The sequence below is a fragment of the Juglans regia genome, chromosome 1 (genome assembly GCF_001411555.2).
Source record: "Juglans regia cultivar Chandler chromosome 1, Walnut 2.0, whole genome shotgun sequence".
Classification (NCBI taxonomy): Eukaryota; Viridiplantae; Streptophyta; class Magnoliopsida; order Fagales; family Juglandaceae; genus Juglans; species Juglans regia.
Genome location: NC_049901.1, coordinates 3643905 through 3667890, shown reverse-complemented (window position 1 = coordinate 3667890; position 23986 = coordinate 3643905). Strand labels below are relative to the sequence as shown.

The window sequence follows — 23986 nt, the reverse complement described above, 5'->3', positions numbered from 1 at the left end:
ATCTTAAATGAATTGAGTTATTCATGTGGGATGCACATGCAAGCAATTGTCATGAAGAGATAATACCTGTACCAGGACCATGACCAGCTGACTTACTCCTTGGTTGGGAACAAAGTGACTGCCTATCAACATGCCACATGCCAATTAATAACTCACAGAGGTTCTTTGAACATTGTTATGACTTTAATTTCTTTAAACAAGTAATGAAAAGTATGAGAATCATATTCATGGTGCATCTTAAAACTCAACAAGCTTTGGATCACCTGCTGCTCAGAGTAATCACATGGTTTTGGAACAATAATACTCTGTTTTGTGTTAAACAATTCCATGTTAGGGGCGTGTGTGCCATGTAATTAGGAGTTATAATCACATGCTTAGGCAAAAAAATAATGCTTTTGTTTCCACTCGAAGAAGTTTTGTATAGGGGACCCTGAAATGAATATCTCTGTATTCCTTGAAGTATCTTTGAAACATTATTATTTAGCCATGCAAGTTATTTAAAGGGTGCTAAAGTACAAGAACAAGGCGTGAGTCAATACGTCTCCAAACTTGGACCAATATTAAATGAGAAATATACGAGAACTCAACTGTCACCAACCAGTCACCCTGACGTGTTGCTTATTCAAGGCATCAAATCCGGACCAATGTCCTAAAGGCAACTTCAGTTGATTCAATTGACCAATGCAATTTATGAATAGCCATGATGGACGGTATGGAACAATACACCACAAAATGTGTCATTTCCCTTAGGATATGATCCATCAATCCGTATCTCAAGGCAAGGAAAGGATATTGATTCGGTGCTTTGTCCATTACAGGGTGATTTATGGAGGAGCTAAACAACTTACTTTCATTACATTACTCTCCAAACAGAACTGAAATCAGTGAATTACTGTTTTTATCGTCACTAAAAGACCAATTAAAAATAGAATTATTGCAGATTTAGAGGCCGGAATTCACGGGATAAGACACCAAGCTCAAAGAGGTAGATATTAACTGGAATTTGAGACGCGGTTTGTGGGTGATTTTGCTAACTGTAGAACCAGACTAATTGATTGTTAGAGAGAATGGATTGTTCAGTTACATAATAGTCACAAATACAAAGTTCCATTTTTCAGTACAGTCTCACCCAATAAAGTTTACATAATCGAGCCCCCCAAATGAATTTTCTTTGCAAAATCTGCCGCTCCCCCCGAGGAAGCAAGGGTACAGTTAAAAAAAAAATGTTACAATTAAAGAAGTATTCATGTAAGAAAACAAAATAGCAAACAGCAGCCCCCCTCAGGTGGCGTCCAATTGCACCATTATAGTGACTGTTTCTCATATAATCCAAAGGGACCTCAATCTGACAAAGTAGGATCTTAGTTTTGTTTACTACAGCTTTACTGTATGCATGCTTACTAACCTACTTAAAGGGTCCTAATCCCCATAACCATTGTTTAATGGTAAAGAGATCCTTATTGATTGAGAAAAACTTCCCAGTCACTTTTTAGCATATCCCTTGATCGTGCAGAACATATCTTGTTTTACTCCATTATAAACAACTGGCCTTTAGGAAATGATAAAGATGCGTAAAATCTTATCCACAAACACGTCAGTTTGCCATTCCAAACACCGTATTTGGGCAAACCGTCTTTGTCATCATGTCATGTTCCTGCCTGAAGAATTCAATCTGAAAGTTGTACCATTACCAAACAATCCCTCTACCACACCTAGGATGCTAATCTACAACCTTATATTTGTTTGTCCTTTTATAATCAGAGAAGCATTACGAGGAGGTTTGGCTTTGCATAGAGTTCCAGGTGAGGTGGGGCATGTGAGTGGGACATAGAAGAAGATTAAAGAGTGTGGCAGAGCATATAGGAAAAAAAAAAGGGGGGGTACTTGAGCTCTAAGCTGATGACATATATGAGGTATTTGTCATAGTCAATCGATTGCGAAGCATCCGTGCAGCGTCTCAGCCTTGAAAAAGATTTACTTTTACTTATGTTGGCCAACTTTTGGCAACCTAACTAGGTATGGGCTCGTTTTATGCATTTCTATGCACTCAACACACGTGTGTATTTATGTGTGGAGGGACAAGGGAGTAGAAAGACCAAACATGTAAGATGTAGGCGTTGTGGTGACTGACTAGAAAACCTATGGTCATTTTGTATTAGCCATGTTTACCATAGCAACCTCCTCTGCTAAAAAGAATAGTGACAAAGAAAGCATTAAACAGTCGAAGTAGTCCATTCCAACAGAAACACCATATATAAACTAGCAACTAAAAAACCAGCTAAAGCAAGGAGCTTGAAAATGATATAGAAACTTCTCATTGACAAAAACATGAACCAAACTAGAATAACCATTTGCTAAATATCTTCTTTGTACATCAGATTCCCTCCACCACCCACAACAGAGAGGAGAAAGCAATATTAAAACAGAGAAAAGACAGAGAAAAACACAACAAAACCCTTACTTTACTCTTACCTTAACTCTAATTTCCAACTACTCTCAACGCTACCTTTTTTTCCTCCTTTTTTTTTTTTTCCTCGAATTGACTAATCTTAACTCAGTTTGCTTTCTCAACATGGAGTTTGAAAACTGTCTCCAAATCAGGAGGAGTGAAATACTCCCTGACACCGTCAAAATGACATCTTGAAGTAGGCCTGCGCTTCCTTGGGGCTGGTGGGCAAGACAATCTCTCTGGTATTCTTGCTTCTTTTGCTGTTGGGGTTGTGGAACACGCAACCTCGTCATCGTCTTGGCTCTCTTTCCCTCTGGGCTTCGTGCTTATCGGCTTCAACGAAGCTCTAACTAGTCCTCCATCCACTTGAGGTTTCTTTGAGACCCCCATGTCCAACCCAAACAAAATGAAAATTAGACCCTTTGAACGGAAATTGAAGCAAACCCAAGAAAGGAAACGCCCTTTCCTCTGATCAAAACCACACAAAAAAAAAAAAAAACGAGAACAGAGCGAACCAGAGTGAAGAGAATGATGGGATTGTGATCTGCGAATAAGAACAAACAAAACCAAGTGAAAGGTATGCTAGGACAATCGGATTGGACCAAAGTGAAGAAAAAGATGGGATTTTGCCTGAGAATCAGAACAAATTAAGAAAACAAGTTAAAGGGAGGGAGAAAAAACCAGTTTAGAGAATCAGATTGGAAAAGTGAGTTAAGACTCAAGGTGGGAATAAGAGAAAAGGGTCTTTGCAAGTTGAGGACACTGGAGAGAGATGGAAAGGAAGAGGTGGAATTTGTGGGAAAATAATAAGAAAGAGTTCGTGCTGGAGCAAAAGATGTTTTATAATATGTTGATTTCGTGTGTGAAGGAGGAGGGAGGCAAACCCGTGAGCTAAGCCAATTTGCAAAAAGCTACTCTCTCTAAAGAGGAAAAAAAATACGCGATACTATAATAAGGAAGGGGAAAAGATAGAAAGCGCTGCCCGAAAATTTACGGGCAGCCGAAACAGAGTGAGCTTAGTTTTGGCGCCAAAACCTCGAGAATTTTAGTTGGCAACGGCTCTTTTTCCCGCTTTTTTTTGGAGAAACCCTTTGTTTGACAATCGTAACTCTCTCTCTCTCTCTCTCTCTCTCTTAATTTTTATTCTTAGGGTCTAGGGAATGGCGCTGCTAACTGGCAGGCGCAAGTGTGAAAGCGACGTCGTTTATACCAGCAGCACTAGGGGGCTATGTGTTGTGGATGCATCCATGTATTTGAATGGGCTTCAGCTTGTGCTATTGTCGGCTGTATGATCAGAAACGATAAAAAAAAAAGGCCCAGACTAGACCTAATTTTTCTTTGGGATTCAAAAAAAAAAAAAAGGTACATTGAGAATCAATGTTATTTAAAACGAAAATTAAGCTGACCATACATTGCATTTATTATTTGTAGAGATTTTGAGACATAAAAGTCTTTTTTGTGTATTGCGCTGTGAAGAATGATTTTGGCTGAAAAATTGAAACAAGCAACAGAACAAACAAAGATTGCTTTGCTTATAAAACAAGTCTTGTATTGACTGACTAGGCAACTACTGGGCCTCTAGTCGTCTCCACAATAAATATTCAAGCAAGCAAGCAAGCCCGTCCGTCCGTCCGTCATGAGTCATGACCATCCCAATGCAATTGCATGCAGAACCAGAACCAGAATCAAGGTCTTTGTAAATGTATGATGATGCCCAGTCAGTCTCACAGAAAAACTAGCTCTCATAGCTTGCCTAGTCTTTGGAATCCAATATATGATATTAAAGGGTGAATTTATTGCACAAGTTATTGGGTTTGACCCGACTTCTTCTCAAATAAACAAATGTGTTTGATTTTTTCTTGTCAGTAAAATAAATAAATAATCTTGGGTAGAATCTTTGAACATCAGTCGGTAACAATCCCTTCACTTATTTTCTTGAGCTTTGCTATTCATAAATTTTATACATCACATATCATAATTTTTTTTATTTTTTTTTAGTTTTATTCTTCTTAAAACAATTAAATTTTTCTACTCATTATTTATGTACAACACATTTAATAAAAGAAAAAAAATTAAAAAATAACAAAAAAGGTGGTTTGTAAGGTTTATGAATAGAATTTTTATATTTTCTCTAAAAAAAAAAAAAAACTGTATTCAAGCATGCAACATACATATCAACAAATTAAATGAGAATTTTAATACACACATCAATTGCGACAGATTCAATTCACATACTACTTTTTCAAGACTTAATTGGACTTTTTATTTATTTTATTCCTAAAACGAGCAAAGAGGACGTGTGCTGAAATAAGCAGTCACTCAAAGTCAGGCAGGCCTTCCTCATATATGCCTGCCAAAATTAAAAAATAAATAAAATCAGTACAAAATGACAAAAACACACCCAGATATATATGGTAGAGCAACTGTTGTGGGTGGGGTCCAGGGCCTAGCCCACCCAATAGGAAGCCAATTTGGGAACTGCTGCTGACTTGGTGCCACGTAGATAATCAGGCTGTCACCTTTAGAATTATTGAGAGGGAGGGGAATCAGGGGATCACATTACTGTCAATTTCTCATGGGTCTTCAAGTAAATATGTGGATCCCACGAGAACCTCTCCATTGCCACTTGCCAGACCAAAGAAGACGGTGCCAAATTGCCAATTTTAGGCCGCCCAATGACCAGATTGGATCGTGCCTCTCTTTCGTTTTGGACGGTGCTGATGAAAATGACCGCCCCATGTTTTATTTAACACTTTAGAGAGAATCATGGCCCTCCATCTTCTTTCTTCATCAGCTTGGATACGTATTGTTATTATTATATGGTAAAGTTCTTATCAGATTTGGACCACATAATAGATTGTCTTCTTGAATATCCATCCAAATCAGCTTTCTTTCTTTCGAATACGTAACGTAAGGGTTAGTGCGGTGTCGCCAACTTGCCAAGAAAAATAAGCCCCGACAACAAGTCTGACACAAACCCCTTTTTTTCTTTTTTCTCAGGAAAATGAAACCCAGGTGGTAAAAAAACAGAAGAACAACAGGTAAAACAGAATGTCAGATTCTAGCAGGAGAGTTCAGCAACCCCAGCCGACTTTTTCTACTCACACTTATTATTATTTTTTTTAATTTTTGTTTTGTTTTATTTTTTTTAAATTAATTAAATTATTCTACTCATCATTCATACACTATATATTTGATAAGAGAAAAAATAAAAATAAACATAATGTGTAGAGATGATGAATAAAATTTTTCATCCCATAAATATATATCCAATTGAGGATTGAAAAATTATACTCGTCATTTCCTACACCACATACTAACATATAATTTTTCATTTTTATCATTCTATTTATATACACATATATTAATGTGTAAATATATGTATTTACCTATCAAATATAAAAATAATAAATTACATGTTAATATGTGGTGTGAGAATGATGAGCAATATTTATTTTAAAGATTTGGCCAACTACAAGTTTTACTTAAAATTGAAGGCATGCTAAATATATATATTTGACAATATTTTTCTCCAAATATTACAAATTATGTGTAAAGTATAGAGATATTATTTTTTTAAAAAATTTTGATACCTGATACTGGATGATAAAGATAGATAGCGTATGAAATTCTTCATTATTTAAAAATGATAAATTCTTATTCTTTATGATAGTTTCAATGAGACTCTAATTATATTATTAATTAATTTTTTTGAAGTATAAGCCTAAATATAGTTTGATCCTCATTTAGAATATTACAAATGACGAATAATGCTAGGTATAAACTCTAAATAAACAAGCTTCCATGTAAGTCTTTTATAAAAATGTGAGTTTTACTCAAAAATAAAAGGTTCGTTTATATATATATTTTTTTATAGTGGGTATACTTATATACAACCACGCTTCCGCTGCGTAATTTATTCAATTAAACATATTATCCGTGTGCTTGAAAATTGCATTAATCATACCCTTTCCATCCATTATACAATGGTTAAGATAAGAAAAGCATGTCAGGTGATGTTCACTCGATTAACAGTGATTAAAAAAAAAGTCTACATGGCACCGTCACACAAAGCATCGATGATATGACTTTGACATAAAATAGAAATTATTTGTAGCTATTATATAATGCATGCTTGAACTCTTCTGAAGAAGAAGATGCTCATGTTTTGACAAAATATATATTATGGAATTCCTTAAAAGCAGTTAATAAAACTTTAATTTAAAATTACATTTTTTTTTTTTTTAATGAAAAGGCAAGACCAACTTGGGAGATGGCTCATGGCCCTCCTTATCATCGTATGGGCGGCGCATAGAAAAAATGTTTGGTCGGTCTGATTGGGATCCTTTGTTTTGTAATGTTATGCTTTACAGGCGTGCTTCATGATATCTATTCGGGATTATTTACAGATGCATACAAAAATGACGTATTGTGCTTGGATTTAGTGATAATTATTTATAAATCACCAAGAATTTATCTTTTTTTAGAACAATAATGTTATTCTTCGTTCATGATTTTATCATATCGATATATACATTTTATGTTGTTTCATAAATCAATCACTTAGAATATAATATATTTGAGCAGTTTTTTAATTTTATTTTGAATTTCAAATCTTATAATTTTCAACATATCAATAACTGACATGTGTAAAAGGAAGTTTTTTGTAAATTTTTCTTAAATACATTTAACATTTTCCAATATATTAATTAGTGTGACCGAGTATGACAAAACTCAAGATAAAATTAAATTATGTCACGTTAATGATGTGTGTGGTGTAAAGATTTTCAAATAGAATTATTCTTTTTATCTTATGCCAAGCTTAAAATGGCCATCAAAGACCTATTATGTAGCTGTATGAACACTACATTGACGTGCCAACGTCCTAACGCCATCGGTGAGAAGTTCCAACTTCCTATAAAAGTGGTTAGAAGTAAGAGTAAAATTGTGTTAACAATGATTTAAATGTTATAGATTCATTGCTTTCGCCTAAAATATATCCTCTCATGTTCGGTTCTGGTTATACCCATTTAAAATCATCAACTGTCAAAAATAAAACAAAAAATTCAAGTTCTTAAGCATGATACAAAACTGATCCTCACACTTGTGTTTTTTTTTTTTTTTTGTGCTTAAAAACATAATTCATTATTTATATATAAATATTTTCAAGTTTTCTAAGCAATTTATCAACAAATCTCACCAAATTAAGAAATAATCATCTCGGATGTCTATCATATCAGGGGGGACTACCTAATTTTGATGTCAACGTTATCTCGAGCCAGAGGTCAAAACATCAAGCTGTTGTCATACACTACCAAATTTACAGAGACTAATATATAGAAAGTTGTTTCAAACCTTAAAAACTTATTCTTCTTTTCTAACTATTATTCCCATTGAGAGCTTATTGGTAGATGGATGGATTTCAGAGTACACGTAAGAGTGGGACCCTCTGTGGTGGCTGATTCCGACTATAAAATACATAATCAGATCTTGTAATACAGAACAGAAGATTCCACCATGTTCTGCTTAGATGAGCCTTCAGTATCATTCTTGTTATGGCTATCATGAGGATTATCAGAGTTAATACAAAGCTAACCAATTATAAAGCTTCTGCCTTTTCGAATTTTCTTCTTGCTATTAATTGCTCTTTGACCCCTCAAACTAGTTTCAAAATGCAATCTTCTTCTAGTTGAAGATATAATATTGGATAACATAATCACCAGTATGCAAGCTATATACTCTAAGGTACAAAGATTAATACCATGATTTCGGTATAAACTATAGTGAATATCAACTTTTAAACTAGCTCGAATGAGTTAAGAGCAAATCCTTTAGTGGATCTCACTTTAAACAAAGCAAAAAGCAGACTTTTAAATTAGGCATAGATAGAACCTCCATTAAAGTGACTTTAGATTTATATCTTGAAGTTGGCAGAGCAATATATTGGTTTGAACAAGGTCATTTGGTCATGTTTGTCTTCTGCCATGAACATAAGGGGACTTATCCTTGGAACTATTAAACCCCCCCCAAACAGGGGAAATATCACCTCTCACAAGACAACTTACATAGTCTTTGACAAAAAGAAACTGTTCAAAGTTTGGTTTCTTCTTTTTGTAGGTGGGGACATCATAAAAGTTGTAGTCTAGGATAATTTTCCTAATTGAATGTGCTGTTTCACTAAAGGTTTGTTAGTCTACTAGGGCATGTGACTGATCAATCAGTAGGACCATTTCCTTTGTGGCCAACTCACCAATATGTTACCATATAAGTGGCCTCTTGTCAGTTCTTGCCTAGTTCAGTAACAGACTATCAAGAGATTAATACAGATATCTAAGGATCCACAGACTCAACTGTACGCCACGAGATCTTTTGAACACAACCAGAATTCCAACTCAAAGGTACAAGAACTTTCAGAAGGCAGCACAGAGAAGTTAAGCCAGTTTTTGCAGTTTGAAACGACAATTCACAGTAGATTCAAGCACCCCAGCATGCAAAATACCAACTAATGATGATATATCATAATCTGTTTCTTTTGGTATGGCTCCCAAGTTCCAACCTCAAAGTCTTTATATTGTCAAATGGTTTCTACTTTGTGTATCAAATTTACTTGTAAGATAAGCTTACATATATATTTTTTCGTTTTTGCTAGATAGAAGCTTATATGTCTGCATATGGTAAATTAAAATTTGTAAAGATCGGCTTAGTAGAGACATGGGATTCTGGGTTACTGAAATTGCACCGAAATTTTAGGAAACAGCATTTTAGCAACAGAAACTTACAAGATACATTTTTCTTGACAGAAAGATATTAAATTTCTGCAATCTTGAAATCAATATCTTACATCCAAGCAGAATTCTATAGATAAAATAATTTTTTTACAAGATTAGAATTCTATAAATTAGATGCCTGTCAACCGCGTGGTTAACTTTTTAGCTTGTTCATTTATTATTTTCATGCATCGCTTCAATATATATGGTTGAAACTTGAGTAGATTTTTACTCCTGTAGTTTAAGATACTTAAAAGGGGTTACAGCAGACCAGACTTTTGATACTTCTAGTCCTAAAGTTTTCAAGATCATAATAATATTTACAAAAATCTGTCTCAATCTTGATACAACAAAATAATAGAGTAAATTTCAGAGGTAACCAACAGTTCATCCATGATGCAAGTATCACATCGTGTGGTTTCTAATTTGTCATGAAACATCTTTAGGATGGCCAGATAGTTGATTTTGAGACAAGAAAACCTATTCTAAACTCCATACTGCATCTCATATGTAGGCGATGGCGCCTTAGTTTATAGTTACAATGATAGTTGGCCGATATTCATTTTTTTTCACCGGAGAATAAAAGCTTTCCCAGAAATGGAAGCAACAATGGTCACAGACAAATATGCACATGCTCTATATTTCTATTTCTGCCGGGCACCCAAGAATCTAATGTCTACCATTTAGTTATGACACTTTTGTACATTTCCAAAGAAGAAAGAAGCACAATTTTGCACAATTTTGTACATTACACTCCCTCTATTCCAATACTGTTAGATATTCAATGGAATATAGATTGAACATTTGAAATGAGTTCTACAGCACTAGAATCAAAGTCTATGAAGTAGAAAGATCAGGTATGACGTGACATAGCTGTAGGAAAAATGAAATCAATTAATTATACCAGCAATAAATAAAGATGGTTAAGTAGTCAATTATAGGAGCATAGCTAGCAAATATAGCAAACTAAAAATTAACTCATTACGGGTGGCTCTGAAGATTAAAAAAAGATACACTCTGCTAAATAGTTGTGTATCTCATATTAATCATCCAGTTTACCAGATCAAAACAAAAATGTAGGAACGTTATTTGCAGGGAAAGACCTGTATTTGTTGCTTGTATAGAAGTTTAAATCATCTCATTGCACTGAGAAACCAGATGTAATGTCAAACGGAACAACGTGATCAACAAGACGAGTCAAATATGCATAGCACAGTTAACAAGTTGGGCTCATTTGTTTCCTTTGATCTAGACAAAATAATATTGCAAGAATAGGTTAAGAAGATGAGGGTAAAGGAGGATATCATACTTAATTCATATAGGATATATCATATGAGAAATATAAATGACTGTCCCTAAATTGATTGCAGATGAGCAAATTGTAAGGCTGATGAAATATCAAGTCAAGCAGAAATGGTGCTATCAGAGGATGAAGAGCAGCTCCAGGAAGGCGAGCGATCTGAGACTGGAGAAGAGACAGGAAGGGAAGTAAAAGATAAAATGCCAAGAAGTGAGTTGTTTCAAGACTTCAAACATTGTTGTCTTCTTACTTTCATACACATCCTAGTAATATCTAAAACCAACTTCAGAGTTTAAACAAATCAAGAAAATGGATCAAAAGCTTTGGATCACAGCATATATGATATCTGTACAGTGATCCTGGTCACTCAAAAAGACAACAATCTCCATATACAGGGAGAAATTCTATCCTATGTAGATATTTATACTCAAGAAAAAAGAAAATTTATAACTTTTGGAGCTTTGGCTGTAAGGATGGAACCGTAGTTCAGTAAGCATGCACCATAGTCCTCTTTCCCAGTCAAATGAATTGATTTATTTAACCGTGCACACTCTTATCACAAGCAAAAGTTTGTAATTGTGCTAATGCCCTCTATCCATAAAGATGGGAATTAAAAAATAGGTCGGATAAACACTAATAAACAATAACAAGCTACAACCTAATGCCCTAGATGGTTCACTGCTTCAAAAGCACTTAGTAAGGCTGAAATATATAACTACACGTGCATTCAACAATGTATCTGTCGGTGTGTGTGTCATCTGGGGGTGGAGAGAGAGAGAGAGTACCATGATCCGGTAATAATATGACCTCAAACATCTAATGCAGGTAATGACACTGAAGAAGGTTTACTTGAAGATGACACCACTAAAGTCTACAGCACTGTACATACTGGAGAGAAGATTGTAAAGCCAAGCTTTCAGGTGGAAAGTCCTGAGGAAGCAGCATCAAAATCGAGTGGTGAAGATGAGAGGAACAATACAACAGTGGAAGAGGTTTGAATCTACTGTAGTATTTAAAATCTAGTACATACTACATATACACATGCATGTGCATGGATTCATACATATATATTTCTGTGTATGACCATATTCACCCTCTGATCTCAATTTCTTTTCATCCTGAAGCCTCATCTGTCAAAACAGGTTCATGATGGACATGGGATACAAGCCATCCCCAGAGAACAGATAGCAGAAGCCAATGTTGTATTTGTCACCCCAAAACCAATTGAAGAAGAAATGACAAAGAACCATCAAGACAAAGAAAATAAAACAAAAAATTCAAGAGAAGAGGATGGCTGTTTAAAGAGTATAAAAGAAGGCAATGTCAATGACCTTTCACAAGAGTCTATAGGAGTAGGTCCAAATCAGAACTTCGAAGATGATAAAAAGGAAACAACAAACCTTTCCAAAGGAGAGGTTAGCTTTCTTTTCTCTAAATAATATGGCTTGTTTGGTCTTTCTTTCAAAATATTAAGTTTTATATTTAAAGAAGGAAGCAAAGAAGTCCAAAGGAGAGATTAGCTTTTTTCTAAATAATAAGGCTTGCTTGGTCTTTCTTTCAAAATCTCAACTTGTATATCCTTAATTATGATGCAGACTTTTTATGAGCAGCAGACTGCCAGTGTCAGGGCATGTGAGAGAATTGCACTGGGGACAATTCATAATCCGGAAAGCCTGGAAAATATTCCTGGTGCTTCAAAACAAGAGGAAGGTCTTCAAGGAGACTCTGAGTACCTGGCTCCAACAGAAGCTTCTGCAAACGATGAAGACAAGAATGCTTCTTCTGCCCAAGTGGCTGAGGACACAAATGACAACAGGCTAGCTGAGACTACAGAAAACAGTGCAAAGGTAATACCACAAGGAGAGGAAGACTTACAACAGGGATTGCAGATAAATGAAAGCCCAGAAAATATTCTTGGTGCTTCATTGGTAAAACGAAAAGAAGGTCAGCAAGGAGAAGTTGAGAATCAACATTCAACCGAATCTTCAATAGAGAACAGAGATGAGGTGACATCTTCTATAAAAAATACAGAAATCGGTGCAAGGGTAATAGGAGGTGAAGAAGAAACAGATCACACTTTAAAGAATGATGAACCAGGAGAGACAGATTGCGAAGTTGAAAGCCCTGGAGAGGTTCTTGATACTGCAAAACAAGGGAATGGTTTGCAGGGAGACGATGACAACCTGGTTCCACCAGAAACTTCAATTAACAAAAGAGATGAGCTCACATCTTCTGTCAAAACGTTTGGGGACAACCATGAGAATAACAGGCTAGCTGAGGCTACAGAAAACAGTGCAAAAACAACACCAGAAGGGGAAGATTCAGAACCTCCCTTACAGAGAGATGAAACAGGAGAGAGCATTGCACTCGAGACAGCACATGGAGTTGAAATCCCAAAGAACATTTCTGATCTTGCATTGGTGAAGCAAGACAAAGGACTGCAGGAAGAATGTGAGAAGATAACTCCACCAGAAGCTGAAATAGAAAAAAGACACGAGGACACATCTTATAATAGTCTATCTGAGGCTACAGAAAACAGTGTAAAGGCAACACCAGAAGGTCAAGAAGATTCTGAGCATGCGTTACATAAACATGAAACAAGAGAGAGCATTGCACTCGAGACAAATCATGGAGTTGGAAACCCCAAAAACATTCCTGAATCTGCATTGGTGAAGCAAGAGGAAGTACTGCAAGGAGAAGTTGAGAACCAATACTCGACCGAATCTTCAATTGAGAACAGAGATAAGGAGACATCTTCCATCAAAGTGGCTGAAGACAATGACAAAAATAACAGGCCAGTTGAAACTACAGAAAACCATGCAAGGGTAATACAGCAAGGTGAAGAAGAAAGAGATCAGGTTTTACCGAATGATGAACCAGGAGAGACAGATCGTGAAGTTGAAAGCCCTGGAGAGGTTCTTGATACTGTAAAACAAGGGAATGGTTTGCAGGGAGACGATGAAAAAGTGGTTCCACCAGAAACTTCAATTAACAAAAGAGATGAGCTCATATCTTCTGTCGGAATGTATGGTGACAACCATGAGAATAACAGGCTAGAAGGGGAAGATTCAGAACCTCCCTTACAGAGAGATGAAACAGGAGAGAGCATTGCACTCGAGACAGCACATGGAGTTGAAATCCCAAAGAACATTCCTGATCTTGCATTGGTGAAGCAAGACAAAGGACTGCAGGCAGAATGTGAGGAGTTGGCTTCAACAGAAGCTGAAATAGAGAAAGGAGATGGGGACACATCTTATGTCAAAGTGACTGAAGACAACTATGCCAATAACAAGCTGGTTGAGGCTACAGTAAATAGTACAAAAACTACACCAGAAGGTGAAGAAGATCCTGAAACGAGCATTGTACTCGAGACAGCACATGGAGTTGAAATCCCAAAGAACATTCCTGATCTTGCATTGGTGAAGCAAGAGGAAGGACTACAAGCAGAATGTGAGAAGATAGCATTACCAGAAGCTGAAATAGAAAAACAACATGAGGACACATCTTGTGTCAAAGTGGATGAGGACAAAGATGTCAATAATAGTCTAGCTGAGGCAACAGAAAACAGTGCAAAGGCAACACCAGAAGGTCAAGAAGATTCTGAGCATGCGTTGCATGAACATGAAACAAGAGAGAGCATTGCACTTGAGACATATCATGGAGTTGAAAGTCCCAAAAACATTCCTGATACTGCATTGGTGAAACAAGAGGAAGTATTGCAAGGAGAAGTTGAGAACCAATATTCAACTGTATCTTCAACTGAGAACAGAGATGAGGAGATGTCTTCCATCAAAGTGGCCAAAGACAATGATGAAAATAACAGGCCAGCTGAAACTACAGAAAACCATGCAAGGGTAGTACAACAAGGTGATGAAGAAACAGATCATGTTTTACAGAATGATGAATCAGGAGAGACAAATTGTGAGGCCTTTCAAGAGATTCTTGATACTGTGAAACAAGGGAATTACTTGCAGGGAGATGATGACAACCTGGTTCCAGAAACTTCAATTAACAAAAAAGATGAGCTCACATCTTCTGTTGAAGTGTTTGGGGACAAGACTGAGAATAATGGGCAAGCTGAGGCTACAGAAAACAGTGCAAAAACAACACCAGAAAGTGAAGAAGATTCAGGACATGCCTTACAAAGAGATGAAACAGGAGAGAGCATTGCACATGAGGCAAATCATGGAGTTGAAGGCCCCAAAAACACTCCCGATCCCGCATTGGTGAAACAAGAGGAAGGACTGCAGGCAGAATGTGAGAAGTTGGCTCCAACAGAGGCTGAAATAGAGAAAAGACAGGGGGACATATCTTATTTCAAAGTGGCTGAAGACAACAATGCCAATAACAAGCTAGCTGAGGATACAGAAAGAAATACAAAGATACTATCAGAATCTGGAGAAGATTCGTATAAGGTACTACTGACAGATGAACCAGGACAGACTATTAGAGGTCTGACCAATCACAATGTCAAAAGCCCTGAAAATAATCTTGATTCTTTGTTGGTGAAACAAGGGGAAGGTATGCAAGGAGAAAGTGATAACCTGGGTCAGACAAAAACTTCTATCAAAGTGGCTGAAGACGAAGACAACATCGGGCCCGTTGAGACTACAAAGAACAGTATAAAGGTCATACTGAAAGGTGAAGAAGATTCAGAACACGTCTTGCAGAAAGATGATCCACAACAGAAACCCATACAGGAGAGAAATCCTGATGTTGAAAAACCTGAAGAAAATCTTGATAAGTCATTGGTGAACCAAGAGGAAGACCTCCAAGTAGAAGGTGAGAACTTGGCTCCAACAGAAGCTTCAATGGAGAATAAAGACGAGGACATACCTCCTGTCAAAATGGTTGGACACAAAGCCGAAAACAACATGCAAGATGAGGACAGAGAAAACAGTCCAAAGGGAACACCCAAAGTTGAAGATTCAGAACATAGTTTGAGTAAAGATGCACGAGAGATCATTGGCTGTGAGGCAGATCGTGAAATTGAAGGCCTTGAAAAATTTGATAATAGTCCGTTGGTTAACCAAGAGGTATTTCTGCAGAGAGAAGGTGAGAACCTGATTTCAAAAGAAGCTTCAGTGGAGAGAAGAGACGAGAACACATCTTACATGAAAATAGCCAAAGGTAATGATAATGATGACAATGATGGGCTTGCTGCTGAGGCTGCAGACATTAGTGTTAAGGCAACATCAAAAGGTGAAGAAAATTTGGAAGAGGTCATACAGAAAGATGAACCAGGAAAGCAGCCTGAACAACTTCTAGATGTGGTATCTGAAGATAAGGAGGCAGAATATATACTCGAAAAGATGGAAAATACTACCCTTGTGAAAGAGGAAGGAATCATTCAGAATCTTGAAGAAACTTCGGAAGTAGAAAAGAAAGAAGAAACAAAAACTGTGGATGATAAAAAAGAAAAAGAAGCTGCAATAGAAAAGGTAAATAATAGAATAAAATTCTTAAAAGTCACTAGTTGGTCATGCACAGGAAAGCTGTCTCCCCACATAGGTTAAGTTGACCACCAAGCTGGTAGATCTTAAACCAGAGGAGTCTTCGAGGGAGATGAAAAGTACAATTTGGGTAGTGTAGGTTTCTTTGTGTTTTCCTTTTCTAATGTCATACATTTTTTCAAAGCATTTTTGGCACTAGAAATATTGAGAACCCATTGCCCAGCTGTTAGGAGTACAGAGAATTGATAGTTTGCAGAAGACAACCTAAAATTCACGAAAACAAGCAAACTGAGTTCCTTATACTCGTCATAGGGGTCTGGGATTAACATATTTCATTGATTTCAATATTGTGCATTACTGTCAAGTGTCAAAGATATGTGCATAATTTAACATCACTGGTGCCCTTTGCTCATTTCCTTTTCTATTGAAACTATGGAACCCTAATTCAAAACTTCATCTATAATGTAGGTGTTCAATACTACTAGTTTCAGCGAAGAAACTGGAGTACAAATGGCAGAGGAAATTCATAATGTTCGGGACCTGTCTCCAGAATTCAATGAGAAGGAAATAACCAAAGAAAACTTCATAGAAGAACAGGTTGGACTAAGATACAAATTTTAAGCTCAATAAATGACCTCGTCTATGTTCTTTTTTCAATAACTAACAAACTTTTCTTCTTTATTTTTCCAATAGCAATGTGGGGCATTAGAGACAGTAGCTTCAAGTACAAATACAGAAAAATCAGTCATAGATAAACCAGCTACAGCAGAACTCCCGTCTTCATCGGATAAAAAAGAAACAGTAAAGGAAAGCTTAAAGGAAGAAGAAAGTGATGTTATGGTGTTAAAAGAAGAGGTCAGCTTGCACACAAAATCTGAATTGGTTCCCAAATCTTCCACTTTGTGTCCATTTCCAGTTTTTGACAAACAATTATAATTGTTTAACAGGCCGGAGGCACAACTTTGGAGTTCATAAAACAGACAGATTTGACAGAGAAAGCAAAAGCAGAGACCTTACAGGACTGTGCAGGGCAAAGTAGAGACTTCACTGCTTTGACTACTATAGAGAACTATTTTTTTATGCCTGAGGTGCCTGTGGAAGAGATTAATGAAAAGCTTCTGAAGCAAGAAAAAAACACAATTATTGATTCTGACTCTGCATCTGAAGCAGTTGTGAGTGAGTTAGGGTTGAAAGAAACCAAACCAGATAACAAAGAGCATGTCAAAAGCTTTGATATTGTTCCTGAAGAGAAGGGTCTAGCAACCATTGAAACAGGAGTTAGTCTAGACTCTGTAGATATTGAAGTGCAATCAGAGGAAAATTCGAAGTCAGAAGAGAATATGAGCAAGAAGATTTTTACAGTAGCAGATGAAACTGGAGAAAAAATTGAGCATCAAATGGAAGATAAAGCTTCTACTGGGGGAATTGACAATGAATTATCATTGACCAGTAGGGAGACAACTTTAGATGGCATTTCAGAAGATGGCTCTCGAGATTCTTACATAATGCCATTACAAGAACATGAGCCCACAACAACCGAAGTGGGCAAGATAATGGAAGAGACTTCGGCAAGAGATGAAATTATAGATGAAATTGCAAAAATTCCTTCAAGTGTGCAAAAAACAGACGAGAAGTTAATACAAAAGGAAGATGAATCCATTAATCCAGCAGATGCCTCTGAACTTTTGTCTTCAGATGACGGGAAGGATGGTGCGATTGAAGAACTAAAGCACGAGGATGCAGAGTTGCACATGCCCCCAAAGCAACACATTGAAAAGAACAGCTATGAAACTGAAGATGTGGAGATATCAAAGAGAGGAGAAACAAGTGCTTTAGCAGATCAAACAGAGGTATGCAAATTGGAGTCTTTGGAAGTTGAAAATCCATCTGATGACCCCTCAAAGCCCATTGCAGTCGGTCCATATCAAGGTAGCGACAAGACTATCTTGGAACAAGGGGACTTTGTTCAGACTGAAGGAATCTTAACAGGTGTTCTAGTAGAGAAAGGAACAACTGGCAAGAAAACAAATGTTTGTAGTCATGAATGTGAGCCAACAAACACCAAAACCAATGAACTATTGGCAGAAAAGGTAAAACAAATTACTTCACTCTAATGACCGAGCACTAAAAAACAGATTCAACTTAAATGGCTTACTTTTTTATCTCATAAGAAGCGAGTAAGTATTAGAGATGAAACCATTGAGGCTTAATAAATTGAGAAAGTTGATTTGTCCCATTGTTTCTAATTGTATGTTAAATTATAAAAAGAAGACATTCTTTCAGTTATTGATATCATAATTTCAAATTGAGCACTCCTTACATGACTAAACAGGGTGTTTAAATAACTTTCTTAAGTTTCTTTCTCTTTCCCCCTGGAAAATCAGGTCACCACCAATTGAATTTTCTCTACTATAATGAACCACATTGATATTTTTAATAATATATTGGTCTGGAACAGAATCTTGAATCAGATGATCTGCGTCAAAAGCTAGTTTTCGGCACCGAATCAGAGGCCAAAGATCCAAGTCATGAAACACTCCCTCAAACCAACAAGAGCCAAACTGAAGAGAACAGCAATGATGTTCAGGATTGGAATTTTGAATCAGTTGAACCACAAATTACACCACAAGTTCAAGGTAAAACAGAGACAAAAATGGCAATGGAGACCAAATTGAAGGCTGAAGATCATATAAATGTATCACCAACTACAAAAGAGACCATTACAACTCACACTGTAACTGAAGGGGTCAGGAGATCAACTCATACATAGCCATTATTTTCATTATATGAGCGATTCCCAAGGTTCTAATTGTTCTAATGATATTAAAATAATTGAACAGGTGCATGAAAGAATTCAGGAAGTTGATGGAAGTGAAGGCATCAAAGAACAGGCCATACACGGAGAGAGTGAGTTGAAGAAAACTCATAAAGTATCAGCTGAAGACTACGCATTTGAGAAGGTGATGTTCCATTAGTCAAGAAATCCTATGTTACAAAAATTTTGCATACCGTTGGTTTTTTCTTTTTCCAGCAACATCATTTTGAAATGCTATTTGATAAACAGGTGGAAGACTGTGGAACAAAATCTACTGATTACCTAGAGGCAACAGACTCCAGTGAGCAGACAGAAACTGTTAAAGCAGATATCCAAGAAGCAACAAGGGAGACAGAAACATCTGGTACAAAAGCACTGAAAGAAGAAAAGATACAAGATGAGTTCAGTCTTAAGCCTGAAGATATCACGACGACAGTAGTTGAAGATTCAGAAGAAAAGATCAAAGTGGAAGTTGATCATTTTCTTGAACACAATGACAATGCAACTGTGGTACCAGCAGAGTCAATCGTAGGAGAAGTTCCCATGGATGACAAAGCTATCAAGGAAACAAGCTTGGATGAGAGATTAGAAACTATCACAATTCAGTCTCGTCCACAAGCTGAAGAAGCTGGCAGCAAGAAGCTCAGAATGGAGGGTGTTGATGGAAGTGAAAGCATCAAAGAACGGGCCATACAACAAGAGAGTCAGTTGAAGGAAATTTATGAAGTATCTACTGAAGATGACACACTTGAGAAGGTGACATTCAATTAGTAAACAAATCCTTACACAAATCTTGCAGACTATTGGTTTTTCCTCTTCCAATGCATCATTTTGAAATGCTATTTGATAAACAGGTGGAAGACTGTGGAACAAAATCCTCCGATTACCTAGAGGCAACAGACCCCAATAAGCATACAGAAACAGTTCAAGAAGATATTCAAGAACCAACAAGGGAGACAGAAGCACCTGGTACAAAAGCACCAGAAGAAGAAAAGATACAAGATGAGGTCAGACTTAAGCCTGTAGATGTCTCGAAGACAGAAGCTGAAGATACAGAAGAAACGATAAAAGAAAAGATCGAAGTGGAAGCAGATAATTTTCTTGATGAGAATGACAATGCAACTATGGTACCAACAGAGTCACCCATACGAGAAACTCACATGGATGACAACTCCAATGAGAGTTTAGAAACTATCACAATTCAGCCTTGTCCACAAGCTGAAGAACCTGGCAGCAAGAAACTCCGAATAGAGGAAGTTGATGGAAGTGAAGGAATCAAAGAACAGGTCATACATGGAGAGAGTGAGTTGAAGGAAATTCAAAAAGTATATGCTGAAGAAGACATACTTAAGAAGGTGACGATCAATTAGTAAAGAAATCCAATGTTACATAAATCTTGCACATTGCTGGTTTTTCTTCTTCTAGTGAACATCATTTTGATATGCTATTTGATAAACAGGTGGAAGACTGTGGAACAAAATCCTCTGATTACCTAGAGGAAACAGACTCCAGTGAGCACACAGAAACACTTACAGCAGATATTCAAGAGCCAACAAGGGAGACAAAAGCATCCGGAACAAAAGTACCGGAAGAAGAAAAGATACAAGACGAGGTCAGTCTTAAGCCTGTAGAAATCTCAATAACAGAAGCTGAAGATAAAAAAGAAATGATTAAAGAAGAAATACAAGTGGAAGCAAAAAATTTGCTCGGTGAGGATGGCAATGCAATTGCAGTACCAGCAGAGTCACCCATACCAGAAGCTCACATGGATGACAAAGTTGTCAAGGAAACTAGCTCGGATGAGAGTGTAGAAACTATCACAATTCAGCATTGTCCACAGGCTGAAGAAGTTGGAAGCAAAAAACTCCAAATAGAGGAAGTTGAAGGAAGTGAAGGCATAAAAAAAGACGCCATACATGGAGAGAGTGAGTTGAAGGAAATTCATAAAGTATATGCTGAAGATGACATACTTGAGAAGGTGACGACCAACTACTAAATAAATCCAATGTTACATAAATCTTGCACGCTACTGGTTTTTCTTCTTCTAGTGAACATCATTTTGATATGTTATTTGATAAACAGGTGGAAGACTCTGATTACCTAAAGGAAACAGACTCCAGAGAGCAGACAAAAACACTTACAGCAGATATTCAAGAGCCAACAAGGGAGACAAAAGCATCCGGAACAAAAGCACCGGAAGAAGAAAAGATACAAGACGAGGTCAGTCTTAAGCCTGTAGAAATCTCAACGACAGAAGCTGAAAATAAAAAAGAAACGATTAAAGAAGAAATCCAAGTGGAAGCAGATAATTTGCTCGGTGAGGATGGCAATGCAACTGCGGTACCAGCAGAGTCACCCATACCAGAAGCTCACATGGATGACAAAGCTGTCAAGAAAACTACCTCGGATGAGAGTGTAGAAACTATCACAATTCAGCCTTGTCCACAGGCTGAAGAAGTTGGAAGCAAGAAACTCCAAATAGAGGAAGTTGAAGGAAGTGAAGACATAAAAAGAGACGCCGAGGAAGTTGATGGAAGTGAAGACATAAAAAAATATGCCATACATGAAGAGAGTGAGTTGAAGGAAATTCATAAAGTATATGCTGAAGACGACATACTTGAGAAGGTGACGATCAACTACTAAATAAATCCAATGTTACATAAATCTTGCATGCTACTGGTTTTTCTTCTTCTAGTGAACATCATTTTCATATGTTATTTGATAAACAGGTGGAAGACTCTGATTACCTAGAGGAAACAGACTCTAGAGAGCAGACAGAAACACTTACAGCAAATAGTCAGGAGCCAACAAGGGAGACAGAAGCATCCGGAACAAAAGCACCGGAAGAAGAAAAGATACAAGACGAGGTCAGTCTTAAGCCTGTAGAAATCTCGACGACAGAAGCTGAAGATAAAAAAGAAACGATTAAAGAAGAAATCCAAGTGGAAGCAGATAATTTGCTCGAAGAGGATGATAATGCAACTGCAGTACCAGCAGAGTCACCCATACCAGAAGCTCACATGGATGACAAAGCTATCAAGGAAACTAGATCAGATGAGAGTGTAGAAACTATCACAATTCAGCCTTGTCCATATGCTGAAGAAGTTGGGAGCAAGAAACTCCGAATTGAGGAAGTTGATGGAAGTGAAGGCACCAAGGAAAAGGCCATATATGGAGAGAGTGAGTTGAAGGAAATACATAAAGTATCTGCAAAAGATGACATAGTTCAGAAGGTGATGATCAATTAGTAAAGAAATCCTATGTTACATAAATCTTGCAAATTGCTTGTTTTGCTTCTTCAAGTGAATAGTATTTTGAAATGCTATTTGATAAACAGGTGGAAGACTCTAGAACAAAATCCTCTACTTACCTAGAGGAAACGGACTTCAGTGAGCAGACAGAAACACTTACAGAAAATATTCAAGAGACAACAAGGGAGACAAAAGCATCAGGTACAAAAGCACCAGAAGAAGAAAAGATACAAGACGAGGTCAGTCTTAAACCTGTAGATGTCTCGACAACAGAAGCTGAAGATACAGAAGAAACGATTAAAGAAAAGATCAAAGTGGAAGTAGATAATATTCTTGATGAGGATGACAATGTAACTGTGGTACCAGCGGAGTCACCCATACATGAAGCTCACATGGATGGCAAATCTATCAAGGAAACTAGCCCGGACGAGAGTTTAGAAACTGTCACATTTCAGCCTTGTCTACAAGCTGAAGACGTTGGCAGCAAGAAACTCCCAATTGAGGAAGTTGATGGAACTGAAGGCATCAAAGAACAGGCCATGCATGGAGAGCATGGGTTGAAGGAAATTCATAGAGTATCTGCTAAAGATGACATACTTCAGAAGGTGACGATCAATTAGTAAAGAAATCCTATGTTACATAAATCTTACATATTATTGGGTTTTTTTATTCTTCCAGTGAACATCATTTTGATATGCCATTTGATAAATAGGTGGAAGATTGTGGAACAAAATCCTCTGATTACCTAGAGGCAATAGAATCCAGTGAGCAGACAGTGACAGTTAAAGCAAATGTCCAAGAACCAACAATGGAGACAGAATTATCTGGCCCAAAAGCACCGAAAGAAGAAAATATACAGGATGAGGTCAGTCTCAAGCCCGCAAATGTCTCAACAAGAGAAGCTGAAGATGCAGAAGAAAAGATTAAAGAATATATCGAAGTGGAAGCAGATAATTTTCTGGACGAGGATGACAATGCAACTGCGGTACCAACAAAGTCACCCAAACGAGAAGCTCACAAGGATGACAAAACTGTCAAGGAAACTAGCTCAGATGAGAGTGTAGAAATTATTACAATTCAGCCTTGTCCACATGCTGAAGAAGTTGGCAGCAAGAAACTCCAAATTGAGGAAGTTGATGGAAGTGAAAGCATCAAAGAACAAGCCATACATGCAGAGAGTGAGTTGAAGGAAATACATAAAGTATCTGCTAAAGATGACATAGTTGAAAAGGTGACGATCAATTAGTAAAGAAATCCAATGTTCATAAATCTTGCATATCGTTGGGTTTTCTTATTCTTCGAGTGAACATCATTTTGATATGCTATTTGATAAATAGGTGGATGATTGTGGAACAAAATCCTTTGATTACCTAGAGGAAACAGACTCCAGTGACCAGACAGAAACAGTTAAAGCATTTATTCAAGAGCAAACAAGGGAGACAGAAGCATTTGGTGCAGAAGCACCAGAAGAAGAAAAGATACAAAACAAGGTCAGTCTTAAGACTGTAGATGTCTCAGAAACAGAAGTTAAAGATACAAAAGAAGCGATTAAGGTAAAAATTAAAGTGGAAGCAAATAATTTGTTTGATGAGGATGACAATGCAACTGCGGTACCAGCAGAGTTACCCATACGAGAAGCGCACATGGATGACAAATCTGTCAAGGAAACTAGCTCGGATGAGAGTGTAGAAACTATTACAATTCAGCCTTGTCCACAGGCTGAAGAAGTTGGCAGCAAGAAACTAAAAATTGAGGAAGTTGATGGAAGTGAAGGCATCAAAGAACAGGCCATACATGGAGCGAGTGAGTTGAAGGAAATTCATAAAGTATATGCTGAAGATGACATACTTGAAAAGGTAACGATCAACTACAAAATAAATCCAATGTTGAATAAATCTTGCATACTGCTGGTTTTTCTTCTTCCAGTGAACATCATTTTGATATGTTATTT

At 37.0% G+C, this 23986-nt stretch overlaps 2 protein-coding genes across 21 annotated transcripts in view; one reads left to right on the top strand and one right to left on the bottom strand.

Moving 5' to 3' along the window:
• Nucleotides 1–2554: 2554 nt before the first annotated feature.
• LOC118344292 (cyclin-dependent protein kinase inhibitor SMR6-like) lies at nt 2555–2839 on the bottom strand. The gene has a single exon (XM_035684759.1). The coding sequence runs from the start codon at nt 2837–2839 to the stop codon at nt 2555–2557; it is 285 nt and encodes a 94-aa protein (XP_035540652.1).
• Nucleotides 2840–8738: 5899 nt separating this feature from the next.
• LOC109013843 (titin-like) overlaps nt 8739–23986 on the top strand; it is a 28122-nt gene continuing 12874 nt past the window's right edge. For 9 of the 20 annotated variants that reach the window (XM_035693647.1, XM_035693685.1, XM_035693677.1 and 6 more), the window contains exons 1-18: nt 8740–8984; nt 10587–10726; nt 11342–11508; nt 11641–11931; nt 12112–15957; nt 16438–16566; nt 16663–16824; nt 16917–18059; nt 18428–18715; nt 18810–18929; nt 19034–19540; nt 19639–20139; nt 20244–20762; nt 20867–21409; nt 21514–22017; nt 22122–22640; nt 22748–23266; nt 23373–23891. In XM_035693647.1, coding sequence (XP_035549540.1) covers nt 10630–10726; nt 11342–11508; nt 11641–11931; nt 12112–15957; nt 16438–16566; nt 16663–16824; nt 16917–18059; nt 18428–18715; nt 18810–18929; nt 19034–19540; nt 19639–20139; nt 20244–20762; nt 20867–21409; nt 21514–22017; nt 22122–22640; nt 22748–23266; nt 23373–23891 — 10374 coding nt within the window. In that variant the 5' untranslated portion in view covers nt 8740–8984; nt 10587–10629. Of the gene's footprint in view, nt 8985–10586; nt 10727–11341; nt 11509–11640; nt 11932–12111; nt 15958–16437; nt 16567–16662; nt 16825–16916; nt 18060–18427; nt 18716–18809; nt 18930–19033; nt 19541–19638; nt 20140–20243; nt 20763–20866; nt 21410–21513; nt 22018–22121; nt 22641–22747; nt 23267–23372; nt 23892–23986 lie in introns of all 20 variants that reach the window. The other 11 variants (XM_035693652.1, XM_035693674.1, XM_035693655.1 and 8 more) reach the window with 9 other exon arrangements.